At 41.9% G+C, this 27,860-nt stretch overlaps 1 protein-coding gene across 4 annotated transcripts in view; it reads left to right on the forward strand.

The window, feature by feature from the left end:
- Nucleotides 1-27,860, forward strand: part of LOC106582631 (receptor-type tyrosine-protein phosphatase T) — a 593,162-nt gene that overhangs the window by 417,191 nt on the left and 148,111 nt on the right. For 2 of the 4 annotated variants that reach the window (XM_082967335.1, XM_082967333.1), the window contains 4 exons: nucleotides 3,346-3,375; nucleotides 7,293-7,444; nucleotides 20,204-20,281; nucleotides 20,487-20,528. In XM_082967335.1, the coding sequence (XP_082823461.1) occupies nucleotides 3,346-3,375; nucleotides 7,293-7,444; nucleotides 20,204-20,281; nucleotides 20,487-20,528 (302 nt within the window). The remainder of the gene's footprint in view (nucleotides 1-3,345; nucleotides 3,376-7,292; nucleotides 7,445-20,203; nucleotides 20,282-20,486; nucleotides 20,529-27,860) is intronic. The other 2 variants (XM_045705246.2, XM_082967334.1) reach the window with 2 other exon arrangements.

The raw sequence follows: 27,860 nt of genomic DNA on the forward strand, positions 1-27,860 counted from the left end.
ACTACTTCTCATATTGTACGAGGTCTTAAATCCCGCCTCACATGAGCTCATAGTGAAAACATCAGTAAACCATTTACAGCAGTGGGCTAAATCATGGTTACACAGTGTTTCTTGACACCTGTACCATGTCAGATATAGAGTTGAAATGTATTAAATGTTTAGTTTGCGTCCCAATATTACACTTTATATACATCCCGGAAGACTGAAATATACTGCTCAAAAAAATAAAGGGAACACTTAAACAACACATCCTAGATCTGAATGAAATAAATAATCTTATTGAATACTTTATTCTTTACAAAGTTGAATGTGCTGACAACAAAATCACACAAAAATAATCAATGGAAATCCAATTTATCAACCCATGGAGGTCTGGATTTGGAGTCACACTCAAAATTAAAGTGGAAAACCACACTACAGGCAGATCCAACTTTGATGTAATGTCCTTAAAACAAGTCAAAATGAGGCTCAGTAGTGTGTGTGGCCTCCACGTGCCTGTATGACCTCCCTACAACGCCTGGGCATGCTCCTGATGAGGTGGCGGATGGTCTCTTGAGGGATCTCCTCCCAGACCTGGACTAAAGCATCCGCCAACTCCTGGACAGTCTGTGGTACAATGTGGCGTTGGTGGATGGAGCGAGACATGATGTCCCAGATGTGCTCAATTGGATTCAGGTCTGGGGAACGGGTGGGCCAGTCCATAGCATCAATGCCTTCCTCATGCAGGAACTGCTGACACACTCCAGCCACATGAGGTCTAGCATTGTCTTGCATTAGGAGGAACCCAGGGCCAACCGCAGCAGCATATGGTCTCACAAGGGGTCTGAGGATCTCATCTCAGTACCTAATGGCAGTCAGGCTACCTCTGGCGAGCACATGGAGGGCTGTGCGGCCCTCCAAATAAATGCCACCCCACACCATGACTGACCCACCGCCAAACCGGTCATGCTGGAGGATGTTGCAGGCAGCAGAACGTTCTCCACTGCGTCTCCAGACTCTGTCACGTCTGTCACTTGCTCAGTGTGAACCTGCTTTCATCTGTGAAGTGCGCAGGGCGCCAGTGGCGAATTTGCCAATCTTGGTGTTCTCTGGCAAATGCCAAACGTCCTGCACGGTGTTGGGCTGTAAGCACAACCCCCACCTGTGGACGTCGGGCCCTCATACCACCCTCATGGAGTCTGTTTCTGACAGTTTGAGCAGACACATGCACATTTGTGGCCTGCTGGAGGTCATTTTGCAGGGCTCTGGCAGTGCTTCTCCTGCTCCTCCTTGCACAAAGGTGGAGGTATCGGTCCTGCTGCTGTGTTGTTGCCCTCCTACGGCCTCCTCCACGTCTCCTGATGTACTGGCCTGTCTCCTGGTAGCGCCTCCATGCTCTGGACACTACGCTGACAGACACAGCAAACCTTCTTGCCACAGCTCGCATTGATGTGCCATCCTGGATGAGCTGCACTACCTGAGCCACTTGTGTGGGCTGTAGACTCAGTCTCATGCTACCACTAGAGTGAAAGCACTGCCAGCATTCAAAAGTGACCAAAACATCAGCCAGGAAGCATAGGAACTGAGAAATGGTCTGTGGTCCCCACCTGCAGAACCACTCCTTTATTGGGGGTGTCTTGCTAACTGCCTATAATTTCCACCTGTTGTCTATTCCATTTGCACAACAGCATGTGAAATTTATTGTCAATCAGTGTTGCTTCCTAAGTGGACAGTTTGATTTCACAGAAGTGTGATTGACTTGGAGTTACATTGTGTTGTTTAAGTGTTCCCTTTATTTTTTTGAGCAGTGTATAACAAAACCGTTTGACATAGGAACACTGGATAGTCTGATGTTTTTATTCATTTTTTATTAATTATGAAATTATGAAACATATTAATAACATTCCACCCATGAGGCCACCAGGCACTTTGACTGCAGGAATGGGCTTCCAGGACTATCAAACAGAGGACAGGATTGAAGAGAAATGTTCCATTGAATCCAATATTATATCTGACTGCAGCACATAGTGTAGGTGTATAATGTTGATTCCATTAAGACATCTTGGATATCTACATGGCTTAATCCTTGTTTCTTCATAGTGATAGGGGCAATCATGCAATTGTCAAAATGCCATGGCCAAATCAACTCAATATTTGGTTTAATGTTACTTAAAGGTGATTTGGCCATTTTAAAAATGGTACATTTGTAAGTCGCTCTGGATAAGAGCGTCTGCTAAATGACTTAAATGTAATGTAAAAAAATTTCACAATTCCCCCTATGACTTCCATTGATTGTTAGCTAGTTTAGCGTTGGATAAAGTTAGCTGACGTTTATGCCTGTCTAAAGAAAACCGAACCATAGATTACAATTTCTCCTAGCCCATAGACTACATTTTAAATTGAGGAACCATCTAATATCAAGTTGTACAATCCTGAAAATCCCCCTTTAGTGTAGTAAGTGGGTATCAATTGTACCAAAAAAGACTACGCTAAACACATCACTGCTTATCATGAACAGACTAGTGAAGAGTTGTTTTCAATGCTGTAGGTATTTGTCACACACATTTACTCATTTTGATATTTTCAATGTCAACATGTTTAGGAACTACAAACCCTTAAAAGAAACAACAGATACCATCTGCTTTTCAGTCACAAATCTCTGCTTGCCAATTCCTTCAACGCTCTCTGCATGTAATTTGTGAATGGTCTACCTCTCAAAAGACACTCACACACCACACATACTCTAATTTCCACGCTCAGGTTTGATATCGTTCCTATAGTAGTCAAGGTGTCAACGATAGCATTGCTTTTTCTCTCCATCTCACTAAACAGAATGGCAGAACAGTATGTCATTAAAACATCCCCTCCCCCTCTTTTACTCTCACTGCTCCTTCCATCCCCACTCTCCTATTTCTCTGTTCTCCCAGACTCTCATTGTCTATTCAGACAATTCCATCTCTCTCAAGGAGTTTCAATTTGATGGGGAGCCAGATGTGCTATTTATTCTTTAAATTCGGGTGAATTATTAATGAATTATTTAAATATGTATTGTTTTGGGTATATTTATTTATAAAATGGCAGCAGGAGTTTGAGTAGAGTACTGTTGCAACTATATAGGAGCACCAGTCCAGCCTTTACTATAGACAGGTGGTCCGTAGGCACTTGCAGAGCTCAATGGGAGTGTTGGTTTAACTGTACTGTAGACAGACAGACCCAGGCCAGCAGCACATCAATGTCTTTAACCCATTCTTGACATTTTCTCCATCAGCTCTCCTAGACGTGGGTATTAAAGAACTAACTAATGCAATCTGTTTGTCCTTTTTTGGGTGCTAAATTTTGTCCCACTGGTCTACCTTCATGCTTCAGAAGAAATGCATATTCCTACTCTTATTACCTGTAAGTAGCATTAAGGAAAGACCCTTTTCCAATGTGATGTTTCTCTTTTTTTATTATCCTCACTTATTTTGTTTCTTGTTTCTCATGTTCTTGTATTACTAAACCACTGAAAACCTATTTTAATTAAGCCCTATAGACATGCAATTGTCCAGTTACTGTTTATGAAACAATTGAATACAGCAAACTCTACAACTAGAGAATTAGGTTTAGAGTATTTAACTGTAAGGGCTTTTTCATGGTCAGTTGTGCTGCAAGAAAAAGTATTATTTCAATACCAAGTATTTTCTCAATCAGACATGCCATGATGGACAAAGCATCTCAACACCTACAAAAATAGCATTCATGCATAGCCCCAATAAAATATTTTTCCGTGGTTATGTATTCACCCATGTCTAATGTTAATGTAAACCTATTGTAACTTCTTGTCCCCATTTCGCAAAGCCTTATATAAGTTTAGACCTGGTTGCTGGAAAGGCTACTTTCCTATCTTCAGTGAAAATGCTAGACTGCATTAGACAGATCTAAATGTTCAGTTCCTAACATAGCAGAACAGGCATCATGAAGACTTAAAACTGCCCGAGATCTTTGACCTCAAAGAAATTACTTCTTTAATCTTAATCTATGCAATTCAATTGATGGCTATTACAATGTATTTCACACTGGATGAATTGTTTAATTTGCTTAGTACCGAGTGTGCAGAAGCGTGGCTCTGGGATGTTTACCAGGAATGTAAAGGATTTAAAGTGTTTCAGAATCCACAGTTCTGCTTCTGCAGCTGTATGTATTTTTCCCTTTTCCTCAAAACTCTTGAACTTTAGATGAAAGTTGGTTGTTGACTCCCAGTGGTCATTGCCTGGAGCTTACTCTTGAGCAGCTGTCATGCAGGTTGAGTAGAAGACCCACAGGCTAGTACAGGGCACAATACAGATACACTACCCGGGTGTGTAGTTCAAACAACATTTCCCTACTCACATTACCTATATGAGGATGCACTGTAGGCCACTTGTTTCTTTTCATCCCCTGTTAATATTGTTTCAATGTCAGTGCAATTAAGGCTTTCGCTAATTTGAGTCTTATCTTTGGGGTCCTACAGCGTTTCGCAGAAGCAACCACACTAGCCTCAATCTCTACTCTAATCTTAATTAAATAATCTATTATTTTGCTTGAAAACAGCAAAAACTTTTGAATCACCAAGTCAGTCTTACTATCCAATGCCATGAGATAAGCTACAACACAAGAAAACTGAGGACTTAATTCACACACTAACTCTTTCCGAAAGGCATTCCTTCAGACCTGTCCCCCTCTCCTTTTGTGTGTGTGTGTGTGTGTGTGTGGGGGTGTATGTGTGTGTGTGTGTGTGGGTGGCTAAGTGAGTGTTGCATGTTGACCATGCTGTAACATACCCATCCTGCTAAAGCGCATGCTGACACTCACCTCACCCACACGGCTGGCTGCTTACTCACTGTCTCGCAAAGGACTTTTGTAATGAACATTTGCAAAACCGAGCTTGATATGTTTCTTGGTGAGCATTCGTTGTGTCCTCTGTATGCATGATGAGACAAAGGTAATAACGTAACCGCTTTCCCATGATATAACGGAAAGTTATCGATGTGAATCAACAGGATTCACATCGTTAGCATGATGTGGCAGATGTCAGAAGCAGATAAGATTGGATATTCGTGTATGAGCAATGATATAACAGTGTCATGTAGCCTACTACCACATGCTTTAACATGTGGGATAGACATGATTAGCTTAATTGCCTGACCTTTATCACAGGTGTCACAAAGTTAGATCATCCATTCAAACTCTGGCTACCACTTGACTGCTTATGACAACTGTTTAAATCAGGGATTGGTAACTCCAGTCCTCAGTGGCCTGATTAGTGTCACAGTTTTGCCCCAGCTAACACACCTGACTCCAATAATCACCTGATCATGATCTTCAGTTTAGAATACAATTTGATTAGTCAGCTGTGTTTGCTAGGGATGGACACAAAGTGGTACACCAATCAGGTCCACTAGGACTGGAATTCCCCGTCCCTGATTTGTCATAAGCAGTCAAGTGGAAGCCATAGTTCGAATGGATGGTCTAACTTTGTAGCTCCACTACAGACATTTTATTGGGCTAGTACAATATTTCAAGATTAGATACAAATATTGTACTAGCCTAATAAAATGTGGCGGAGCAGTCATTTGTGGAGACAATGGAAGGCCAGACAGACAGTGCAGAGATAAGTTAAGTGGATATATAAACAGAGGAAAAATTGGTATGTCACACTAGAGAGAAGGGCATACTGTATTAAAGCTGATATGTGGCTTTACTGACGGCTTTCTTTTTCTCCCTTCTCACTACACGTTCTATTCCCTCTCTACTTGACTCCCTACATAAAACTAGCATCTCCCTCTCCCCCTATCTGTCAGCCTTTTAGACTATGTACAGAAAATCTTTCTTCCTTCCGCCTCTGTCATTCACTCTCTCTTTTATAGTAGAACCCCATGTCCAAATCTCTCCTACTCTTCTTTCTGCCCCACCACTAACATTCTTCCTCTGCCCACTTTCAAAGTAAGAATAGCAAAGTAGCCACTATAGCCACCAATCCAATACTTGAAATTTGAAGCACAGCTGTACAAGTACATTGTAGATTGTAGGAAAGGTCTGCCTGAAATGATGATAGCAAAATGATTACAGAATAAATATTTCAGAGGGCTCCCTCTGTGACATCAAAGTAAAAACATCACATGTCCACCACCATTCACACACACCCACACTTACTTCACATACAAACACCCACACTCATGCTCGCTCGCACACTCATGCACATTCAGACACAGCTCCATATTGCCACTATATTAAGACCTGGAAACGTATGTGGGGAAAAAAGGTGCCTACAGATATGACCATCCTGTTATTGCTTCTTGACTCTGAGGTTTTGCTGATGCAGCGTTTGCCTCTGTCCTTAACCCCAGCTGCTGAGGAAGCGAAGGATCGCATTTGTTTGCAAATGGAAACTGTACTGACTGTCATGCTTCCATATTCCACAAGGCCTGTCCTGTTTAAAGACAGCTCATAAATGACTGAATTTCCTAAAGGAATTCTGTTGAATGCCTTTATCTGCAAGAGCTAAAGTGTCCTTACAACTGATTTTCATGGGATATTTATTTATGCAACACTCATCAACAGGCCTTATAGAGACCTAAACCTTTGTAATAATACAAGCCTTGTCTGTCTGTTCAACTTCGGAAGCAAATCGAGGAGTATTAAACTACACTGCAGTTATTAGTCAATCCCACCACCGTGGAGTCTGAAGGTCATTATAGAGGTAACAATGATTATATACTGTAGTCTCAACTCATCTTTGAAGCAGACTAACAGTGAAGTATTTGTTAGAATTTAGCCCTTTGAGCTCAAGTAAAATGGTAGGCTACTGTTGTTTTTTATTCCTTTAGAACAGTCCAATTAAGTGCCTGATTTGCTTTGTTCCACATGGCAAGCTTCTGACTTTGAAATCCACAAGTTTCTTCATAATATCATTGAGACATCGGAAAACTAATATTTTTCATCCAAACGAATGATTGGCCAAATCTGCTTTCAGTCACTATGACTATGAGGCCTGCAATGGTCAGGAAGGGTTCTATTCCACAATCACAGGCCAGTAAATAGTGATTTCACCTCATGGAATAAATCATTGCAGATTATGGAACAGAACACACATTTTTCCTTAAATGCATCAAATAGCCCAAATTATTTAGCTACAAAATACTAGATACTCAACAGTGCATAACATGGCCACTCTTGACTTTTTACTCCTTTACCATTATGTAGTAGTACAAGTTTGTTGTATGATTTCTGTGTAGTTCTACTACACCATTGTCTGGTCTCTGAGTGACACTGTTTGTTTTGGATGGCGGCTTAAGGAAACTGGCCAAAAAACAGAAGGAGACAGCCAACAGCAGCACCCAGCGGGAGATGGGACCGGTGGGCACGGCTGACAAGAGCACCACCAAAGTCAGCACTCTGCACAAGGACGACCCTTTCTCCACCAGCAGCCAGGACCTCAATGGTTTCAGTGAGTCAAGCAGGACCTACTAATAAGATTGCAAAATTCCCAAAGTTCCTCAGAAGATCTTTCAGAAATCCCAGTCAGTAATTCCTGTTAGTCCTAGCCTGTTTTCTCTCTGGTCTCTCTTCCCTCTGTTCCACTCCTATTACCCTAATTTACATGCATGGTGTTACCATTGTCTGGAGTTTAATTTGCACTTAATCTCACATTTTTGTGTGCTGTTCTGTTTTCTTTAAAGGTTATCTCCTTTAAAGTCTGCTTTGTGTCCTCCTTTGGTCCCCACATAATAATTAGCCAGGCAGCTATTGGTTTAACAGCTGGTTTGTCATTCTCACTGTCTTTACAATACTGGATGACCATATTCATGTAAAGTGCAACATATCGACAAATACTTCAGCATAAAACCATAGTGCACTTAAGAGTCACATCTAAGAATACAACATTAGAGGTGGGTTGCAAACACTTCAATTCAGTGTAATCTGAATCCACCAACGTATTATGGCTCTGTTTACAAGGTTGTTAGACACCCACCCAGATACAGCAGTAATGACCCTGAGTGGATGCCAATTGCTCTTCTCCAAATGGATTCCATTTTAGCTCCAAATCAAATTGCTGTAAATAATTTTCAAAAACACACTTCAGCGAAAGGTGAATAAGGTTTGGCCATTTTCTCCGAGCTGTAAGTGTGGTCCAGCCTGCTGTGTGGCAGTAGTAATTATGAGGGTCCTCTCAGAAGCTTTTTCTGGAGAAAATGTCACATTGGCCTCTGGGAAGAGATTCATTTGAAAGTTCAGGTCAGCTGGAGAGAAAAAATGTCTAAACTAATATGTACAGTAATTGCCTTCATCACACTGTCCATACTTCAGCTCTGCATCTAACCTAACTATGAAAATTCCCTATTAGCATTTAAAACTTCAGAAGAAAAGGAGAATGTGCCATGTATGTTATTTCTGTAACGATTCTGTGAGAAAACAAGTCCATCGTTAACTGAATTGTACTATTTTGGTCGTCATGTATTGTGTCAGTTCCCAAATCCCCTGAACGTCCAATTTCTCTTTTCGTTTTTTGATATAATTAGGTGTTTACCTTCACATGGTCAAAACTCAAGCATAGATTTGTAACTTTTTTCTAGTATGGCACACATAAAGAGGCCATGAGTAACTTGGTAAAAAAAATGCCGTCGACTGGGATATAGGTGGCACTGTTATAAGCAGTATCACTTAAACAGTCATATCCACCGCCACATTTGACCTAGAGATTGAATGTAGGCGTCTTTCTCCATGCTGAACAAATTTGCCTCTAGGATCCATAAGGTCCATCAGGATAGATTTTCCTCCATCTTGGAAATTTTTGAAAACTTTTGAAAAATGTATGTCGAAATAAAACCAAATTCTGTATGTAGGCCCATGGTACATATTATAACTTAGTGTGAGAGAAGCTTTGGTTACGATTGCTGAGTTACTGATAACTCAGAAGATCAGATATTACGTGTCCATTTAAATCCACTTCACAACGGTTTATCAACTTAACTTTTTAGGGTCATCAAAGACATTGCCCTGATGAACCATGTTAAGTTTGACATTAACATCTTAAAAAATAAGGAAACTATTAACAGTTCACTTTAACTATGTAATGCTAATGTTTAAAAAAATATTCTCATGGACTAAAAATCAGATTCCCTTCAAATTTGGTATTATCACAATAGTCCCTAAAGAGTTTGAGAAAATAACATTGATGCATTCAAAGATGGCCACACTATACCAGTAGATACATATTAGCACATGCGCTAATATGCTAAACATACAGTGCCTTGGTAAAGTATTAAAACCACTTGACTTTTTCCACATATTGTTACGTTACAGCCTTATTGTAAAGTGTTTTTTTTTTTATCTCAATCTACACAGAATACCCCATAATGACAAAGTAAAAACAGGTTTTACAATTTTTTAGCAAATGTATAAAAAATAAAAACTGAAATGTCAGATTTACATAAGTATTCAGTCCCTTTACTCAGTACTTTGTTGAAGCACCTTTTGCAGCGATTACAGCCTTGTGTCTTCTTGGGTATGAAGCTGCAAGCTTGGCACACCTGTATTTGGGGAGTTTCTCCCATTCTTCTCTGCAGATCCTCTCATGCTCTGTCAGGTTGGATGGGGAGCGTTGCTGCACAGTTATTTTCAGGTCTCTCAAGCGATATTGGATCGGGTTCAAGTCCGGGCTCTGGCTGGGCCACTCAAGGACATTCAAAGAATGGTCCCAAAGCCACTCCTGCGTTCTCTTGGCTCTGTGCTTAGAGTCATTGTCCTGTCTCCCAGTCGTTGCCGCTGAAAAACATCCCCACTGCATTATGCTATCACCACAATGCTTCACTGTAGGGATGGTGCTAGGTTTCCTCCAGACGTGACGCTTGGTATTCAGGCCAAAGAGTTCAATATTGGTTTCATCAGACCAGAGAATCTTGTTTCTCATGGTCTGAGTGTTGTTGGGTGGCTTTTGGCAAACTCATAGCAGGCTGTCATGTGCCTTTTACTGAGGAGTGGCTTCCGTCTGGCCACTACCATAAAGGTCTAATTGGTGGAGTGCTGCAGAGATGGTTGTCCTTCTGGAAGGTTCTCCCTTCTCCACGGAGGAACTGCAGAGCTCTGTCAGAGTGACCATTGGGTTCTTGGTCATCTCCCTGACCAAGGCCCTTCTCCGATTGCTCAGTTTGGTTGGGTGGACAGCTCTGGGAAGAGTTCCAAACTTCTTTCATTTAATAATGATGGAGGCCACTGTGTTCTTTGGGACCTTGAATGCTGCAGAAATGTTTTGGTATCCTGCCCCAGATCTGTGCCTCGGAGCTCTATGGACAATTCCTTCGACCTCATGGCTTGGTTTTTGCTTTGACATGCACTGTCAACTGTGGGACCTTGAATAGGCAGGAGCGTGCTTTTTCAAATCATGTCCAATCAATTGAATTTATCACAGTTGGAGTCCAATAAAGTTGTAGAAACATCTCAAGGATGATCAATGGAAACACGATGTACCTGAGCTCAATTTCAAGTCTCATAGCAAAGGGTCTGAACCTGTTTTGCTTTGTCATTATGGGCTATTGTGTGTAGATTGCTGATGGAATCGTTTTATTTAATACATTTTAGAATAATGCTGTAACGAAACAAAATGTGTAAAAAGTCCAGGGGTCTGAATACTTTGTTTTTGGGATGGGACATTTCTGTTTCTGGGAGATGCTGGGATAACGCAAATATCCTTTCGTAGGTTATATTGAGGCAAATTCATTGCCGACAGTGCAGGCTTATGGGGTCAATTTGAATTCAAAATAAAATGTATTGTAAACATGAAATATTAAGTTTAAAAACGTTAAAATCGGGGAAAAAATTAATAGAATTGTAAGCAAAAAGAATGATATCAAAATCAAAACAAACAAACTGGCAAGCAAGTTATTTTAGAGAGAGCAAAACTAATTTAAAAGCAAGAACAAATGATTTGAAAAAAGAGGTACACATCTCAAAAATGTATTTGTATTTTTATTTAGGCAAGTCAATTAAGAACAAATTATTTACAATGATGGCCTAGACCAGCCAAACCCAGATGACGCTGGGCCAATTTTGCACCGCCCAATGACAGCCAGTTGTGATACAGCCTGGATTCGAACCAGGGTGTCTGTATTGATGCCTGTAATTCTGAGATGCAGTACCTTAGACCACTGTGCCACTCGTGAGCCCCAACAACCAACCCTATTAAATCCCTTTCACCTATGCTCTTGCCTGCAGTTACTACATGTAATAGCTAAGCTTCCAAATACTAAAGGGCCACTTCTATAAACGTGTAAATACAGATTTGGTTCCTTACGCATTTCCATAGATAAAACGAGAGTTGCTGATGTAGTTCAAATGTATTTAATACTTACAAGTTAATTGTCCATTGTTTGTCACACAGATTCCAGGTTGGTAAGTAGTGAAAGAAAGCATTGTAATCCAGATGAGGTTAAACAGCTTTCAAGTGATTTGAATGGCAAAAGGTAAAATCCCAAAGTACAAAATATAAGTAGCAACATGCAAATTAAATCCAAAAGAAATGGTAGCAGTATCCAAATTAAATCCAAACAAAAGAAACAGTAGAAAACTGAAGCTCTACTAGGCGTCTTTCATCAGGTGCAATCACCTGTCCTAATGAGTTACTGACAACATCTTTACCCTTAACTCCTTCATTCTGTATTTTACAGGTAAACTATAGGTGTCACAATAGCATCCATAAAAGGCTTCTAATATACAAATTTAACATAATGAACAGTTTACATACATTCCTGTACAATAATAAGCATTTTCTATACATTTATAAATCTTTCATAAATCAACCATAATAAGTTCAATACATTTTCTTTCTAACACTAACTTTGGTTAGGTCCGCTAGTTTTGGAGTGGAGGTTCATCCTAACCCAACCACTTGAGACACACTTTTTGCCTTGTCTCCATCCGTCCACATGGTTGCTGACTGCGCTTTGCTACCACTGAAAACAATTGTGAAGATTGGCCTTTCGTTTTTGTAATAACCCCAAAAATGGATACCATGGGAGAACCTATTCATGTAAGTAAATACATTTTGAAAATGTAAAAAAAAAAATTATGTACTGTTAGCTAAATAGATAGCTAGCTACCTACAGTAGGCCACTTTGTAGGCTAACTCCACTAAGCTGCTAGCTAGCTAACTTTACACACTGTTTAGTGAATTGTCATCCACTAGCTAACTTCCTATTAGCTAGCTATCTTGATGTAATCATTGTTAATTAAAAACACAGGCTACAAATGCATTTATAGATGACAGTGAAATTGTAGCTCCAGATGTCAGTAAAGAGACAGTTTAGGCTAGTACTGGATGGGGCAGGTCATTTTGTGGAGGACATTAGGAAAAGATTCTCCAGTTCCAGTCCCTAGAGGGGAAAACTAGAGATAGCAACATAGTATTCAGTGCTGTCTTATTTGAGTATAATGAAAGCCTGTTTCTTTGTTTTGTTTTCTGTCCTCAGATATTGAAAGCTGTGAAAGCCTGTTTGCAGATTAAGAGAGATCGGTTCCAATGAATGTCTCAAGAGACCAAGGGTATATACTATATCCCATGGACTATACGTATGCAGTGGTGTAAAGTACTTATGTAAAAAATACTTAAGTAGTTTTTTGGGGTATCTGTACTTTACTATTTATATTTATGTCAACTTTTACTCCACTACATTCCTAAAGAAAATAAAGTACTTTCCACTCCATATATTTTCCCTAACACGCAAAAGTACTTGTTACATTTTGAATGCTTAGCAGGATAGGAAAATGGTCTAATTCACACACTGAAAGAGAAAATCCATGGTCACCCCTCCTGCATCTGATATGGCAGACTCACTAAACATAAATGCTTTGTTTGTAAATTATGTCTGTGTTGGAGTGTGCCCCTGGCTATCTGTAAATTTAAAAAACAAGAAAATCGTGCCGTCTGGTTTGCTTAATATAAGGAATTTGAAATGATTTTTTACTTTTGATACTTAAGTATATTTTAGCAATTACATTAACTTTTAAGTATATTTAAAACCAAATACTTTTTTACTTTTACTCAAGTAGGATTTTACTGGGTGACTCACTTTTACTTGAGTCATTTTGAACTAGTGTCAATATTGATTAATCACAATCCTGCAATCCTGCAATGTTTGTGTCGTATTCTCAATTGAACATTTCCTTTTTGTTTAGTTGTAAGATCGCCAATCTTTTTTATTCGATTGTTTGTCTCTCTCAGTATATCAGCCATGTGAATGCATTTTTCATCTTATCATATGGCATGCATCGCCAATGCAGCCATAGGCCTACATGACATTACTGACTTTTTGGGCAGGTGCAATGCACCCCTTGTCATCTGAAGCAGAGAATAGCTAAACACACATATTGTTTATATGTTGAGCTATATGTTCTCAATTTAAAATGATACCAGAAGACAATGTATGTGGCAAACCATACTCCAGATTTTATACATGCCTTTTAAATGCTGACATATGCTGTGACGTGGTAAGGTTGGACCCAGGTGCAGAGAAGAGACCAGATGAGGAATCAGTGGTTAAGGATAAACATAATGTTTTACTGTGAAACGGTAGCCGCAGGATCGGAGTACACTTGAAAAGAATAAACACTAAGAGACACACACACACACACACACACACACACACACACACACACACACACACAACACACACACAGACACACAGACACAGACACAACACACACACACACACACACACACACACACACACACACACACACACACACACACACACACACACACACACACACACACACACACACACACACACACACACACACGCTTCTGCAAAGGACCGCAGAAAACACACCTCTTTTAACAGGGACACAATCATGAAATAATAACACACACCTGAGTCCAATAATAGTCTCTAGGGCGGTCTCTGTCGCCCTCTGGTGCCAGGAGGAACCATGACATATACAATTGTTTAGTACGAATCCAACCCTTGTAATTTGGGTACAGTATGAAAACAAGGAGATAACAATTAGGCTGCAGGAGATGAACATTACAGGTAATATATTATGAGGTTAATTTTATTTTATTCATTTTAGCAACCTTGCTTGCAAAAAGATTGCAGCTGTGTTCGTAGATAGAACAACCATAAACTATGTATCACTGATCCTGGATAAGCTAGAGACTGGGCTAACATAGCTAGCGTTTTAGGTAAATAATATGCTGTTTTATCCACATTTTTTAAATGACTGTGAAAACCAGCATGCTGCAGCACATTTCAATGGGTAAATAGCATTCTAAAATGTTGTTTGTTATCAGTTCTTGTTTTGCTTACATTTTTAGGGCTTGTGATGTCATCACTTTACCTCTGTGTATCCTGCTTTTTGATTGGTTTAGAATGAACCTTCACTCCAAAACTGGTGGACCTAACCAAAGGTGGTAGCTGCAGGCAAATGTGCCAAAATTCGCAATCGAATAAACTGGCTCTGAAAACAAAGAAACAGATGGTGAAAACAAAGTACTGAGTAACCTAGCGAAAGTCAGTAACAGCAGGCTTGAGCGTAGGCGAAATGGATTGAATAGGTTTTGTTGTTGGAAAGGTTTAACTGAACACTATTAAATAACTGTTTCTTGAGTTTTTCTTTCGCTTTAAAATGATTTTCTTGCAGGTATTTTTTTTTAGTTGCTTTTGATATAATTTTGGGGGTTTAGAATTCTATAAATGTTGCTTTCTATTTTTTATCTCAACATTCATTATTTCACTTTTCCCAAAAAATATAATTGTTACATTTTCAACTTCAATTTATTTTATTTTGAAGTAGTAACTACCAACTTCAATGACCTTTAACTTCAAATGAAAAGACTTGTCTAACATACCCGCTTGCTAGCTAGCTACAGTGTTTGAGTCATGTCAGGATACTATAGCAGTAACTATTGATCAAGTGGATTTTGTTTCATGCAAATGATTGTTAGATTTATTATATGTAGACAAACATTGTGAAGTATTGTGATTAGTATATCTGTATAATCAGATATTGTTGCTCTATTATGTGGTCTGAGCATAGTGAAAAGTGGATATTTTAATCTGCAAAATTAGAAACCAGAAATGTATTACAACTGTGAGAGTGTATTTTTTGGAATGCTAAAGTGGAGTGTGACAAATGAGATTTAAATATACATGGCAATGTTTGACTGATTGCACATAAAGGAAGATAGTTCCTACATGATTAGAGTGCTTGCTGGGTTATCCAACTGATCTAATTTGGTCATATATCAATGAAGAAAAGTTTCTTGAGACGTGACAAAAAATCCTTGCTCCATCACATACAGATGTTGGATCTTAATATGACCCATTTCATCGAGGAGGATAATGAATCGTGCAGCAGGAGGATTTGAAAGGATATTTAATATTTAGAATCACCACCAGGGGCAGCTGGAAGCAGTGTTTGTAGGCTATACAATAACTTAGATTGCAGGTCTACTGGGCGTCAGTTCAAGTTGCCTATGTAAACTACGCGCAGACTACAGCACGTCTCATGTGATTATGTGGATTATGTGGATTATAATTAATTGACAATATTTGTAGTGAGTAGATGTATTTTTTGTTAGGGAAAATGTGTTTCTTAGATAAATTGTTTTATTATATGTTCAAGGCAAGCATTAGGCAAAATAAATGTATGTTTATTTCAGACGCCTGTGTGGTCCAGCGGGTACAGCAGCTGACAAGGGCACATATATGGGTTCAAATCTGGCCCACTACTGACCTTTGAATTTTTGGAGGAACTAGTAATTTCTAAACTGAACAAAAATATAAACACAACATGCAACAATTTCAAACATTTTACTGAGTTACAGTTCATATAAGGACATTTGAACCCTCAGACAATTCCACAGGTGAAGAAGCCGGATGTGGAAGTGCTGGGCGGTAGTGGTTACACGTGGTATGCGGTTGTGATGCCAGTTGGACGCCCTACCAAATTCTCTAAAATGACGTTGGAGGCAGCTTATGGTTGAGAAAATAAAATAAAATTATCTGGCAACAGCTCTGTTGGACATTTCCTGCAGTTAGCATGCAATGGCATGCTCCCTCAAACCTTAAGACATCTGTGGCATTGTGTTGCATGTCAAAACTGCACATTATAAAGTAGCCTTCTTGTCCCCAGCACAAGGGGCGCTTGTGTCATGGTCAAATCAAATCAAATTGTATTTGTCACATGCGCTGAATACAACAGGTGAAATGCTTACTTACAAGCCTTTAACCAACAAAGCAGTTTTAAGAAAATAGCCCCCCCCCCCCAAAAAAGTAAGATAAAAATAACAAATAATTAAAGAACAGCAGTAAATAACAATAGCAGGGCTATATACAGGGGGTACCGGTACAGAGTCAATGTCAATGTGCGGGGGCACCGGTGTCGAGGTAATTGAGGTAATTAAGTACACGTACGTAGAGTTATTAAAGTGACTATGCATAGATAATAACAAAGAATAGCAGCAGCATTGGGGGGGGGGGGGCAGTGCAAATAGTCTGTGCAGCCATTTGATTAGCTGTTCTGGAGTCTTATGGCTTGGGGTAGAATCTATTTAGGAGCCTCTTGGACCTAGACTTGGTGCTCCCGTACCGCTTACCATGTGGTAGCAGAGAGAACAGTCTATGACTAGGGTTTCTGGAGTCTTTGACCATTTTTAGGGCCTTCCTCTGACACCGCCTGGTATAGAGGTCCTGGATGGCAGGAAGCTTGACCCGGTGATGTACTAGGCCGTACGCACTACCCTCTGCAGTGCCTTGCGGTCGGAGGCCAAACAGTTGCCATACCAGGCAGTGATGCAACCCGTCAGGATGCTCTTGGTGGTGCAGCTGTAAAACCTTTTGAGGATCTAAGGACCCATGCCAAATATTTTCAGTCTCCTGAGGGGGAATATGTTTTGTCATGCCCTCTTCACGACTGTCTTGGTGTGCTTTGACCATGTTAGTTTGTGGTGATGTGGACGCCAAGGAACTAGAAGCTCTCAACTTGCTCCAACACAGCCCCGTTGATGAGAATGGGGGCGTGCTCGGTCCTCATTTTCCTGTAGTCCATAATCATCTCCTTTGTCTTGATCACTTTGAGGGAGAGATTGTTGTCCTTGCACCACATGATCAGGTCTCTGACCTCCTCCCTATAGGCTTTCTCATCGTTGTCGGTGATCAGGCCTACCACTGTTGTGTCATCAGCAAACGTAATGATGGTGTTGGAGTCGTGCCTGACCGTGCAGTCATGAGTGAACAGGGAGTACAGGAGGGGACTGAGCATGCACCCCTGGGGGGCCCCCATGTTGAGGATCAGCGTGGCAGATGTGTTGTTAGCTACCCTTACCACCAGGATCCAGTTGCAGAGGGAGATCTTTAGTCCCAGGTTCCTTAGCTTAGTGATAAGCTTTGAAGGCACTATGGTGTTGAATGCTGAGCTCTAGTCAATGAATAGCATTCTCACATAGGTGTTCCTTTTGTCCAGGTGTGAAAGAGCAGTGTGGAGTGCAATAGAGATTGCATCATCTGTGGATCTGTTGGTGCGGTATTCAAATTGGAGTGAGTCTAGAGTTTCTGGGATGATGTTGTTGTGGTGAGCCATGACCAGCCTTTCAAAGCATCTCATGGCTACAGATGTGAGTGAGATGTGAGTGCTACAGGTCGGTAGTCATTTAAGCAGGTTACCTTAGTGTTCTTGGGCACAGGGACTATGGTGGTCTGCTTGAAACATGTTGGTATTACAGACTCAGACAGGGAGAGGCGACTCGCTTCGACTTGCGTCGAAGTGAGCATAGAAGTGATGTAGCTCGTCTGGTAGGCTCATGTCACTGGGCAGCCCTCGGCTGTGTTACCCTTTGTAGTCTGTAATAGTTTGCAAGTCTTGCCACATCCGACGAGCGTCAGAGCCAGTGTAGTATGATTTGATCTTAGTCCTGTGTTGACGCTTTGCCTGTTTGATGGTTTGTCGGAGGGCATAGAGGGATTTGTTATAAACTTCCGGGTTAGAGTCTCGCTCCTTGAAAGCGGCAGCTCTACCCTTTAGCTCAGTGCAAATGTTGCCTTTAATCCATGGCTTCTGGTTGGGGTGTATACGCACAGTCACTGTGGGGATGACATCCTCGATGGACTTATTGATAAAGCCAGTGACTGATGTGGTGTACGCCTCAATGCCATCGGAAGAATCCCGGAACATATGCCAGTCTGTGCTAGCAAAACAATCCTGAAGTTTAGCATCTCCTTCGTCACACCACTTTTTTATAGACCGAGTCACTGGTGTTTCCTGCTTTAATTTTTGCTTGTAAGCAGGAATCAGGAGGATAGAATTATGGTCAGATTTGCCAAATGGAGGGCGTGGGAGAGCTTTGTACATCTCTTTGTGTGGAGTAAAGGTGGTCCAGAATTGTTTTCCTCTGGTTGCACGTTTAACATGCTGATTTAAGTTTCCCTGCGTTAAAGTCCCCGGCCACTAGGAGCACCACCTCTGGATGAGCATTTTCCTGTTTGCTTATGGCGGTATACAGCTCATTGAGCGCGGTTTTAGTGCCAGCATCGGTCTGTGGTGGTTTGTAGACAGCTAAGAAAAATACAGATGAAAACTCTGTAGGTAGATAGTGTGGTCTACAGCTTATCATGAGATAGTCTACCTCAGGTGAGCAAAACCTTGAGACTTCCTTAGATATCGTACACCAGCTGTTGTTCACATATATGCATAGGCCCCCGTCCCATGTCTTACCAGATGCTGACATCATGCTGTTTAATCAGCTTCTTGATATGCTTCACCTGTCAGGTGGATGGATTATATTGGCAAAAGAGAAATGCTCACTAACAGGGATGTAAAGATATTTGTGCACAACATTTGAGAGAAATAAGCTTTTTGTGCATATGGAAAATTTCTGGGATTTTTTATTTCCGTTTATGAAACATGGGACCAACACTTCACATGCTGTGTTTATATGTTTGTTCAGTGTATATAAAACGACGGTTGCTAACGTGTATGGCTGCATTTCAGATACGTTATTGTACATTTGAATGTTGCAGTAATATGACTTAAGTCTATAGCTTTGAGCGAGTGAGAAAACATTATTTTACGATAACTGACCCTCATGGAGAGAAAGAGAACTGCTCCTTTTTTGCCAATCTCCGCAACAAAAGAGTGATAAAGTTAAGATCTGATATCTGTACATATAAGTATGCAAAGCCTCCAACACAGAATATTCTCCCTCTCATATCAGTATTCTTCCTGTACACCATCTTATTCATTATTCCTTCCTATCATTATTTATGGCGTGTAATGTGGCCAACAGAATAGCATAGTGCCAGGGGTGTTGGGCACAGGTTGTACCTAATGAGGCAGAGAAAAATGCCAACGCAGCATGGGGGTCTAATATTTACAGGGACGCAGGTAAATAACATTTTCTCTTATTGCATTCTCGTGAAACATCTTTTGCTGGTATCTAGTCTACATTGCTGCGAAAGCACTTTTCACGTGCAGTTAGTAGTGTAAAGTTTAGCATCTTAGCTACATTAGCATACAGTATGCATAAATCCATGGGATTTTATCTTTGAGTAGAAGAGATACTGTTGCGCATTAGCATGTAAAGCACATCCTCAGAGTGAGATGAAGGAGCTAGTCTGTGGATAAATGGTTTGCATAGCAGTATGTAATATCACATGTCGCTTATTGTAAAAACTCCATGTGTCAGAATCCCATTTGTCCGCATTTCGTGTTTGATAGGCTTGTAGTGTGAGTTGTTGAAGGTGAGAACTTATCTCTTTCACCATATGGTGGCGTTTTCTGAACCCATCCTGGTTTGCTCACTTGTGGTACATACATTTGCTCTTTCTCACTGTATGTCTCCTTTGGGATAGTTGGTTAATGTACTGTAGACTCACCTTATTCTAGAGACTTACCTGCATGTCTGTCTTACCTGCATGTCTGTCTAATTAACCTTTATTTATCCAGGAAAATACCCGTTGAGTTTTGAAACCTCTTTTGCGAGGTGGACCTGGCCAAGAGGTCAGCAGGAAGTAGTCCGCATGTAGATAGAAAGAGCACAATACAATACATTAAAAACAATCACAATGGTCAACAACATTTTCCCCAATCAGAGCTTTAAAATCAACAAGCGATACTCTCTCCTACAGTAGAGAGAGTGCATTGTGTCTGGATATTGCATCCTGTTTGCTGTGTCTTCGAGGTCTTTATCATCTCCCCCTTGTGTGTTTCCCCTCAGCATCCCCCTCTCCCTGCTCCTTCTCTGTGCAAGGCAAAACTCTGCAAAGCAAATCCCTTTTGAATTCCTACTACTCAGGTACAGTCATACCACTCTGAAGACGCCTGCGTTGTAATGTATCTACCTAAGGCAATGCCATATTGCTCTTTCTGGTCTCTTCAAAGTAGAACATGTTGAGAAATCAAACTGTAGATTGTAACATTTTCTAGGGTGTATATTTTTGTTGCTTGGAGATCAATATTCACTGTGTATTCTTCTTTTCCTGTGTCGTGACCGTCTGTAGTGTCAAAGGAGGCTGTTGCAGTCCCTGCAACAGCATCAATCGGTAAGAATTTTCTCTCCATCTATTCTTGCATCTTCTTCCATTATCTTGCTTTCACTTTTCATAGGTGTTGTTTAGATATCTGGTAATGGATTTAACATACAGAAATTCAATCCACACATTTTTTTCACTCATATCACATTGAAGACCATTTGCCATGACCACTGAAATAAATCAAACCAAACAGCATGTTAACAAGATACTACAACAATACATAATGTAGTATTACTACTTATGCAAAACAGACAGCACTCCCAGTGTCAGGCCATGGCCATGCTGCTGGCCCAGGGCAGGCTGGCATAGGTCTAAAAGGAGATCTGCTGCCACTGCCCATAATTACATACACAGGAGTGTGATGAGATCAGATCTAGTGTGTTGCAGCCGGTTGAATACTAATGGACCGGATGTTTCCCCTTCAGTTTACACACGGCCAGATTGAAATGTCAAATCCATTTCTGAGTCTTTTTCACTCTCTCCCTTGCAACTCCACCTCTTTCTCGAGGCAGATTGACCACCTCTTTGCCAAGTAGATTTGCTGAAAGCTGAAAATATGCTTTTTAGTGCTTTGGTAGAGAGGTAGCTCCACTCTCAGCTGTTTCTCCACCGCCTCCTCCTCAAGTTAACTGGCAGCATCTCTCTCCAATTCATTGGTTTATGTGCTCCAATTCTAGAAGGTTGTTGACGGTATCCCCACCTGCAATTGGTCACCGCCTGGTGCATGCTCTGCATACATGTCATATACCCACGGTTCCCCACGGTTGACCCGCAAAAAAATCAGCTGGCGGGTGGAATGAAAACATTCTTTCAAACAGTGGGTTGGCTCGCATTTCAAAACAATTATATTGTGGGTCGGAATTTTTTTAAATCAAAATAATATTTGTTTTACAAACCCAGGAGCTTGTTGTGTTGCATTGTGTTGCGAATTCCATTCTGTGAGCAGTGAGGCAGACATATAGGCTACAAGCCACGCACGCAGTGGATCATGGAACTGTCCATTAGTTGTGTGATGCTGAAACATATGTTTAATCCCCCACGTGAGAATATGTTGCCAAATGTACTTTCTCTGGCTAGCCTAGCTCACGCGAAAATGGCTAACGTAGGTCTAATCGGAAGAAATATAAAGAAAGGTTATGAAATACAACATCCTGGAAACAGGTGCTGTGCGAGTGAAATCCCTGGTTTGATTTGGAAGGATTTTGGAGTCATTGTGGACAAGGACAACAACATGGTAGATAGCAAAAAGTGAAAGCAGAAAGTGAAAGCAGGTTTTTGTTATGATAGGATAAATCAGTTTATTATCCATTCATTCATTTAGTCCATACGCAGGCCATATCAAGTTTAAACCGGTGCACTGGTATACATTTGAGTAGCCTAGACTATAGTCTACTAAATAAATGTATTTTTGCAGCCTATATTCGATTCTGGGAATTTTTTATTTAAGTTTCAATTAAACTATTTAATTATCTTAACAGTATTGACTGTAAAGGTCTTGTTTTGTTATGTCAGCAATAGGTTTTCATTAGCTAAGAAGGCTAATTAGAAGGCCCTTTTTTCAGAGCGATTTGAGTTGTTAATGTGCCACATCTCATTGTAAAAAAATGTATATATCGTTCTTAAGTCATGGCATGGTTTCTTTCTATACAAATGTTGAATAAACATGCAGACAAATTAATTCATGCAGGGAGGGGAATAATAGCCTACTACTCTGGAGTCATAAAAAGTAAATACATTTGTTATTTGGACGGTCACTGATCATCTCTCGGAAAACAATTATATGTGGGTGGGTCGGGTTGAGGAGAAAAATCTGTCCTGATGTTGGATATCAGGTGGGGCTCGGAATTTATGTGGCCCGGCGTGGGGCGGTTGCGGCTCCAGAAAACGGACCCGTGCAGGACTACTTTGTGGTATATCTTTTGTTTGGTCTAAGTCAAGTTTTTGTTGGTGACTTTTGTTTAACGGAGCAGATGTTTTGTTTTGTCTGCCCCCCCGGGTACTGTAAGGTACTGTAAACACACGGTTTGATCTCAAGGCTGTCTGTAAAATAGACTTTCTACTGACCTGTGGATCAAAGGGAAGGAGTGGTGATCAGCTGGGTCCTGAAGGTTTTAGATGTTCAGTATTACATTTACATTTACGTAATTTAGAAGACGCTCTTATCCAGAGCGACTTACAAATTGGTGCATTCACCATATGCTATCCAGTGGAACAACCACTTTACAATAGTACATCTATATATTTTTTTGGGGGGAGGGTAGAAAGGGGGAGGGTTAGAAGGATTACTTAATCCTATCCCAGGTATTCCTTAAAGAGGTGGGGTTTCAGGTGTCTCCGGAATGTGGTGATTGACTCCGCTGTCCTGGCGTCGTGAGGGAGCTTGTTCCACCATTGGGGTGCCAGAGCAGCGAACAGTTTTGACTGGGCTGAGCGGGAACTGTGCTTCCACAGAGGTAGGGAGGCGAGCAGGCCAGAGGTGGATGAACGCAGTGCCCTTCTTTGGGTATAGGGACTGATCAGAGCCTGAAGGTATGGAGGTGCCGTTCCCCTCACAGCTCCGTAGGCAAGCACCATGGTCTTGTAGCAGATGCAAGCTTCAACTGGAAGCCAGTGGAGTGTGCGGAGGAGCGGGGTGACATGAGAGAACTTGGGAAGGTTGAACACCAGACGGGCTGCGGCGTTCTGGATGAGTTGTAGGGGTTTAATGGCACAGGCAGGGAGCCCCGCCAATAGCGAGTTGCAGTAATCCAGACGGGAGATGACAAGTGCCTGGATTAGGACCTGCGCCGCTTCCTGTGTGAGGCAGGGTCGCACTCTGCGAATGTTGTAGAGCAGGTACCTACAGGATCGGGTCACCGCCTTGATGTTAGCGGAGAACGACAGAGTGTTGTCCAGGGTCACGCCAAGGCTCTTAGCACTCTGGGAGGAGGACACAATGGAGTTGTCAACCGTGATGGTGAGATCATGGAATGGGCAGTCCTTCCCCGGGAGGAAGAGCAGCTCCGTCTTGCCGAGGTTCAGCTTGAGGTGGTGATCCGTCATCCACACTGATATGTCTGCCAGACATGCAGAGATGTGATGCGCCACCTGGTTATCAGAAGGGGGAAAGGAGAAGATTAATTGTGTGTCGTCTGCATAGCAATAATAGGAGAGACCATGTGAGGATATGACAGAGCCAAGTGACTTGGTGTATAGCGAGAATAGGAGAGGGCCTAGAACTGAGCCCTGGGGGACACCAGTGGTGAGAGCACATGGTGCGGAGACGGATTCTCGCCACGCCACCTGGTAGGAGCGACCTGTCAGGTAGGACGCAATCCAAGAGTGAGCCGCACCGGAGATGCCCAACTCGGAGAGGGTGGAGAGGAGGATCTGATGGTTCACAGTATCAAAGGCAGCAGATAGGTCTAGAAGGATGAGAGCAGAGGAGAGAGAGTTAGCTTTAGCAGTGCGGAGAGCCTCCGTGACACAGAGAAGAGTAGTCTCAGTTGAATGACAAGTCTTGAAACCTGACTGATTTGGATCAAGAAGGTAATTCTGAGAGAGATAGCAAGAGAGCTGGCTAAGGACGGCACGCTCAAGAGTTTTGGAGAGAAAAGAAAGAAGGGATACTGGTCTGTAGTTGTTGACATCGGAGGGATCAAGTGTAGGTTTTTTGAGAAGGGATGCAACTCTCGCTTTCTTGAAGACGGAAGGGACGTAGCCAGTGGTCAAGGATGAGTTCATGAGCGAGGTGAGGTAAGGGAGAAGGTCTCCAGAAATGGTCTGGAGAAGAGAGGAGGGGATAGGGTCAAGCGGGCAGGTTGTTGGGCGGCCGGCCGTCACAAGGCGCAAGATTTCATATGGAGAGAGAGAGGGGAGAAAGAGGTCAAAGCATGGGGTAGGGCAATGTGAGCAGGACCAGCGGTGTTGTTTGACTTAACCTCTCTAGGGCAGGCGGGACGAATTCGTCCCACCTACGTAACAGCCAGTTGAATCCTGTGGCGCGATTTTCAAATACCTTAAAAATCCTATTACTTCAATTTCTCAAACATATGACTATTTTACAGCTATTTAAAGACAACACTCTCGTTAATCTAACCAGACTGTCTGATTTCAAAAAGGCTTTACAACGAAAACAAAACATTAGATTATGTCAGCAGAGTACCCAGCCAGAAATAATCAGACACCCATTTTTCAAGCTAGCATATAATGTCACAAAAACCCAGAAGACAGCTAAATGCAGCACTAACCTTTGATGATCTTCATCAGATGACACACCTAGGACATTATGTTATACAATACATGCATGTTTTGTTCAATCAAGTTCATATTTATATCTAAAAACAGCTTTTTACATTAGCATGTGACGTTCAGAACTAGCATACCCCCCGCAAACCTCCGGGGAATTTACTAACAATTTACTAAATTACTCACGATAAACGTTCACAAAAAGCATAACAATTATTTTAAGAATTATAGATACAGAACTCCTCTATGCACTCGATATGTCCGATTTTAAAATAGCTTTTTGGTGAAAGCACATTTTGCAATATTCTAAGTACATAGCCCAGCCATCACAGGCTAGCTATTTAGACACCCGGCAAGTTTAGCCTTCACCAAAATCAGATTTACTATAACAAAAATGTTATTACCTTTGTTGTCTTCGTCAGAATGCACTCCCAGGACTTCTACTTCAATAACAAATGTTGGTTTGGTCCCAAATAATCCATCGTTATATCCAAATAGCGGCGTTTTGTTCGTGCGTTCCAGAAACTATCCGAAATGGTAAATCAGGGTTGCGCGCATGGCGCAATTCGTGACAAAAAAATTCTAAATATTCCATTACCGTACTTCGAAGCATGTCAACTGCTGTTTAAAATAAATTTTTATGCAATTTATCTCGTAAAAAAGCGATAATATTCCGACCGGGAATCTCCTTTTCGGTAAACAGAGGAAAAATCACAAAGACGGGGGCGGCCAGTGCACGCGCCTAAGCCCACAGTCCCTTGATCGGCCACTTGAGAAAGGCGATAATGTGTTTCAGCCTGGGGCTGGAATGACGACATTCAGGTTTTTTCCCGGGCTCTGAGAGCCTATTGGAGCCGTGGGAAGTGTCACGTTACCGCAGAGATCCTTTGTAATGGAATGAGATGTCAAAGAAAGACAATAAATGGTCAGACAGGCCACTTCCTGTAAAGGAATCTCTCAGGTTTTGACCTGCCATTTGAGTTCTGTTATACTCACAGACACCATTCAAACAGTTTTAGAACCTTTGGAGTGTTTTCTATCCAAAGCCAATAATTATCTGCATATTCTAGTTACTGGGCAGGAGTAGTAACCAGATTAAATCGGGTACGTTTTTTATCCAGCCGTGTCAATACTGCCCCCTAGCCCTAACAGGTTAACAAACGTGGATCGGATGTCGTCAACCTTCTTTCAAAATGGTTGACAAAGTAATCCGCAGAGAGGGAGGATGGGGGGGGGGGGGAGGATTCAGGAGGGAGGAGAAGGTGGCAAAGAGCTTCCTAGGGTTAGAGGCAGATGCTTGGAATTTAGAGTGGTAGAAAGTGGCTTTAGCAGCAGAAACAGAGGAAGAAAATGTGGAGAGGAGGGATTGAAAAGATGACAGGTCTGCAGGGAGGCTAGTTTTCCTCCATTTCTGCTCGTCTGCCCGGAGCCCTGTTCTGTGAGCTCGCAATGAGTCGTCAAGCCACGGAGCAGGAGGGGAGGACCAAGCCGGCCAGGAGGATGGGGACATAGAGAGTCAAAGGATTTAGAAAGGGAGGAGAGGAGGGTTGAGGAGGCAGAATCAGGAGATTGGTTGGAGAAGGATTGAGCAGAGGGAAGAGACGATAGGATGGAAGAGGAGAGAGTAGCAGGAGAGAGAGAGCGAAGGTTGCAACGGCGCAATACCATCTGAGTAGGGTCAGAGTGAGTACTGTTGGAGGAGAGCGAGAGGGAAAAGGATACAAGGTAGTGGTCGGAGACTTGGAGGGGAGTTGCAGTGAGATTAGTAGAAGAACAGCATCTAGTAAAGATGAGGTCAAGCGTATTGCCTGCCTTGTGAGTAGGGGGGGACGGTGAGAGGGTGAGGTCAAAAGAAGAGTGGAAAGGAGGCAGAGAGAAATGAGTCAAAGGTAGACGTAGGGAGGTTAAAGTCACCCAGAATTGTGAGGGGTGAGCCATCCTCAGGAAAGGAACTTATCAAGGCGTCAAGCTCATTGATGAACTCTCCAAGGGAACCTGGAGGGCGATAAATGATAAGGATGTTTATCTTGAATGGGCTAGTGACTGTGACAGCATGGAATTCAAAGGAGGAGATAGACAGATGGGTCAGGGGAGAAAGAGAGAATGTCCACTTGGGAGAGATGAGGATTCCAGTGCCACCACCCTGCTGACCAGATGCTCTCGGGGTATGCGAGAATACGTGGTCAGACGACGAGAGAGCAATAGGAGTAGCAGTGTTTTCTTTGGTAATCCATGTTTCCGTCAGCGCCAAGAAGTCGAGGGACTGGAGGGTAGCATAGGCTGAGATGAACTCTGCCTTGTTGGCCGCAGACCGGCAGTTCCAGAGGCTGCCGGAGACCTGGAACTCCACGTGGGTCGTGCGCGCTGGGACCACCAGGTTAAAGTGGCAGCGGCCATGCGGTGTGAAGCGTTTGTGCGGCCTGTGCAGAGAGGAGAGAACAGGTATAGACAGACACATAGTTGACAGGCTACAGGAGAGGTTACGCTAATGCAAAGGAGATTGGAATGAAAATTAACTAAACAACTGGGGAAGCGAGAGAGCAGGGCCTCCCTCACTAACCATTCACTGAAACACTCAAATATAACTTTTCCAACTTCCACTTTAGAAATTATAATTGATGTAAACTACAGTGGTTCAATGTTTCCAGGAATAGGCTCAAACTTAGTTTATTCAGCTAGATAACTTGGTACAGTGTTCTTCCGTGAAACCCACCCAGTGCACCGTGTCCTATGACGCCGTAGCTAACTAGCATGCTAGCAGCCAATAACACACGGTTAGCACCAATACGCAATGTTAGCACCAATACTTGGTTACAACAAACTACCAATGGATCATTCGTGTCCGTGTCTAGTTCCTTTCACAACGCAGAAGTAATTAAACGTTGGCTAGCTAACACAAAGTCAGTCCTGCTAGCTACACAAGTGGACTACACAACTCGAAAGTTCAGAAAGTTAAGCTTATGTTGCAAAAATCTCATTCACAAAAAATTATACAGTACTGCTAGCTGTAGAGTTGGCTAGCTAGCGATAGCTGCGTTTACCTTTATCTTTTATCTTTGATACAGAGACAACTATGTAGCTAGCTAACATTACACTAATCAAATCGTTCCATTG

Source organism: Salmo salar, chromosome 22, assembly GCF_965601325.2.
Source record: "Salmo salar chromosome 22, fSalSal1, whole genome shotgun sequence".
Classification (NCBI taxonomy): Eukaryota; Metazoa; Chordata; class Actinopteri; order Salmoniformes; family Salmonidae; genus Salmo; species Salmo salar.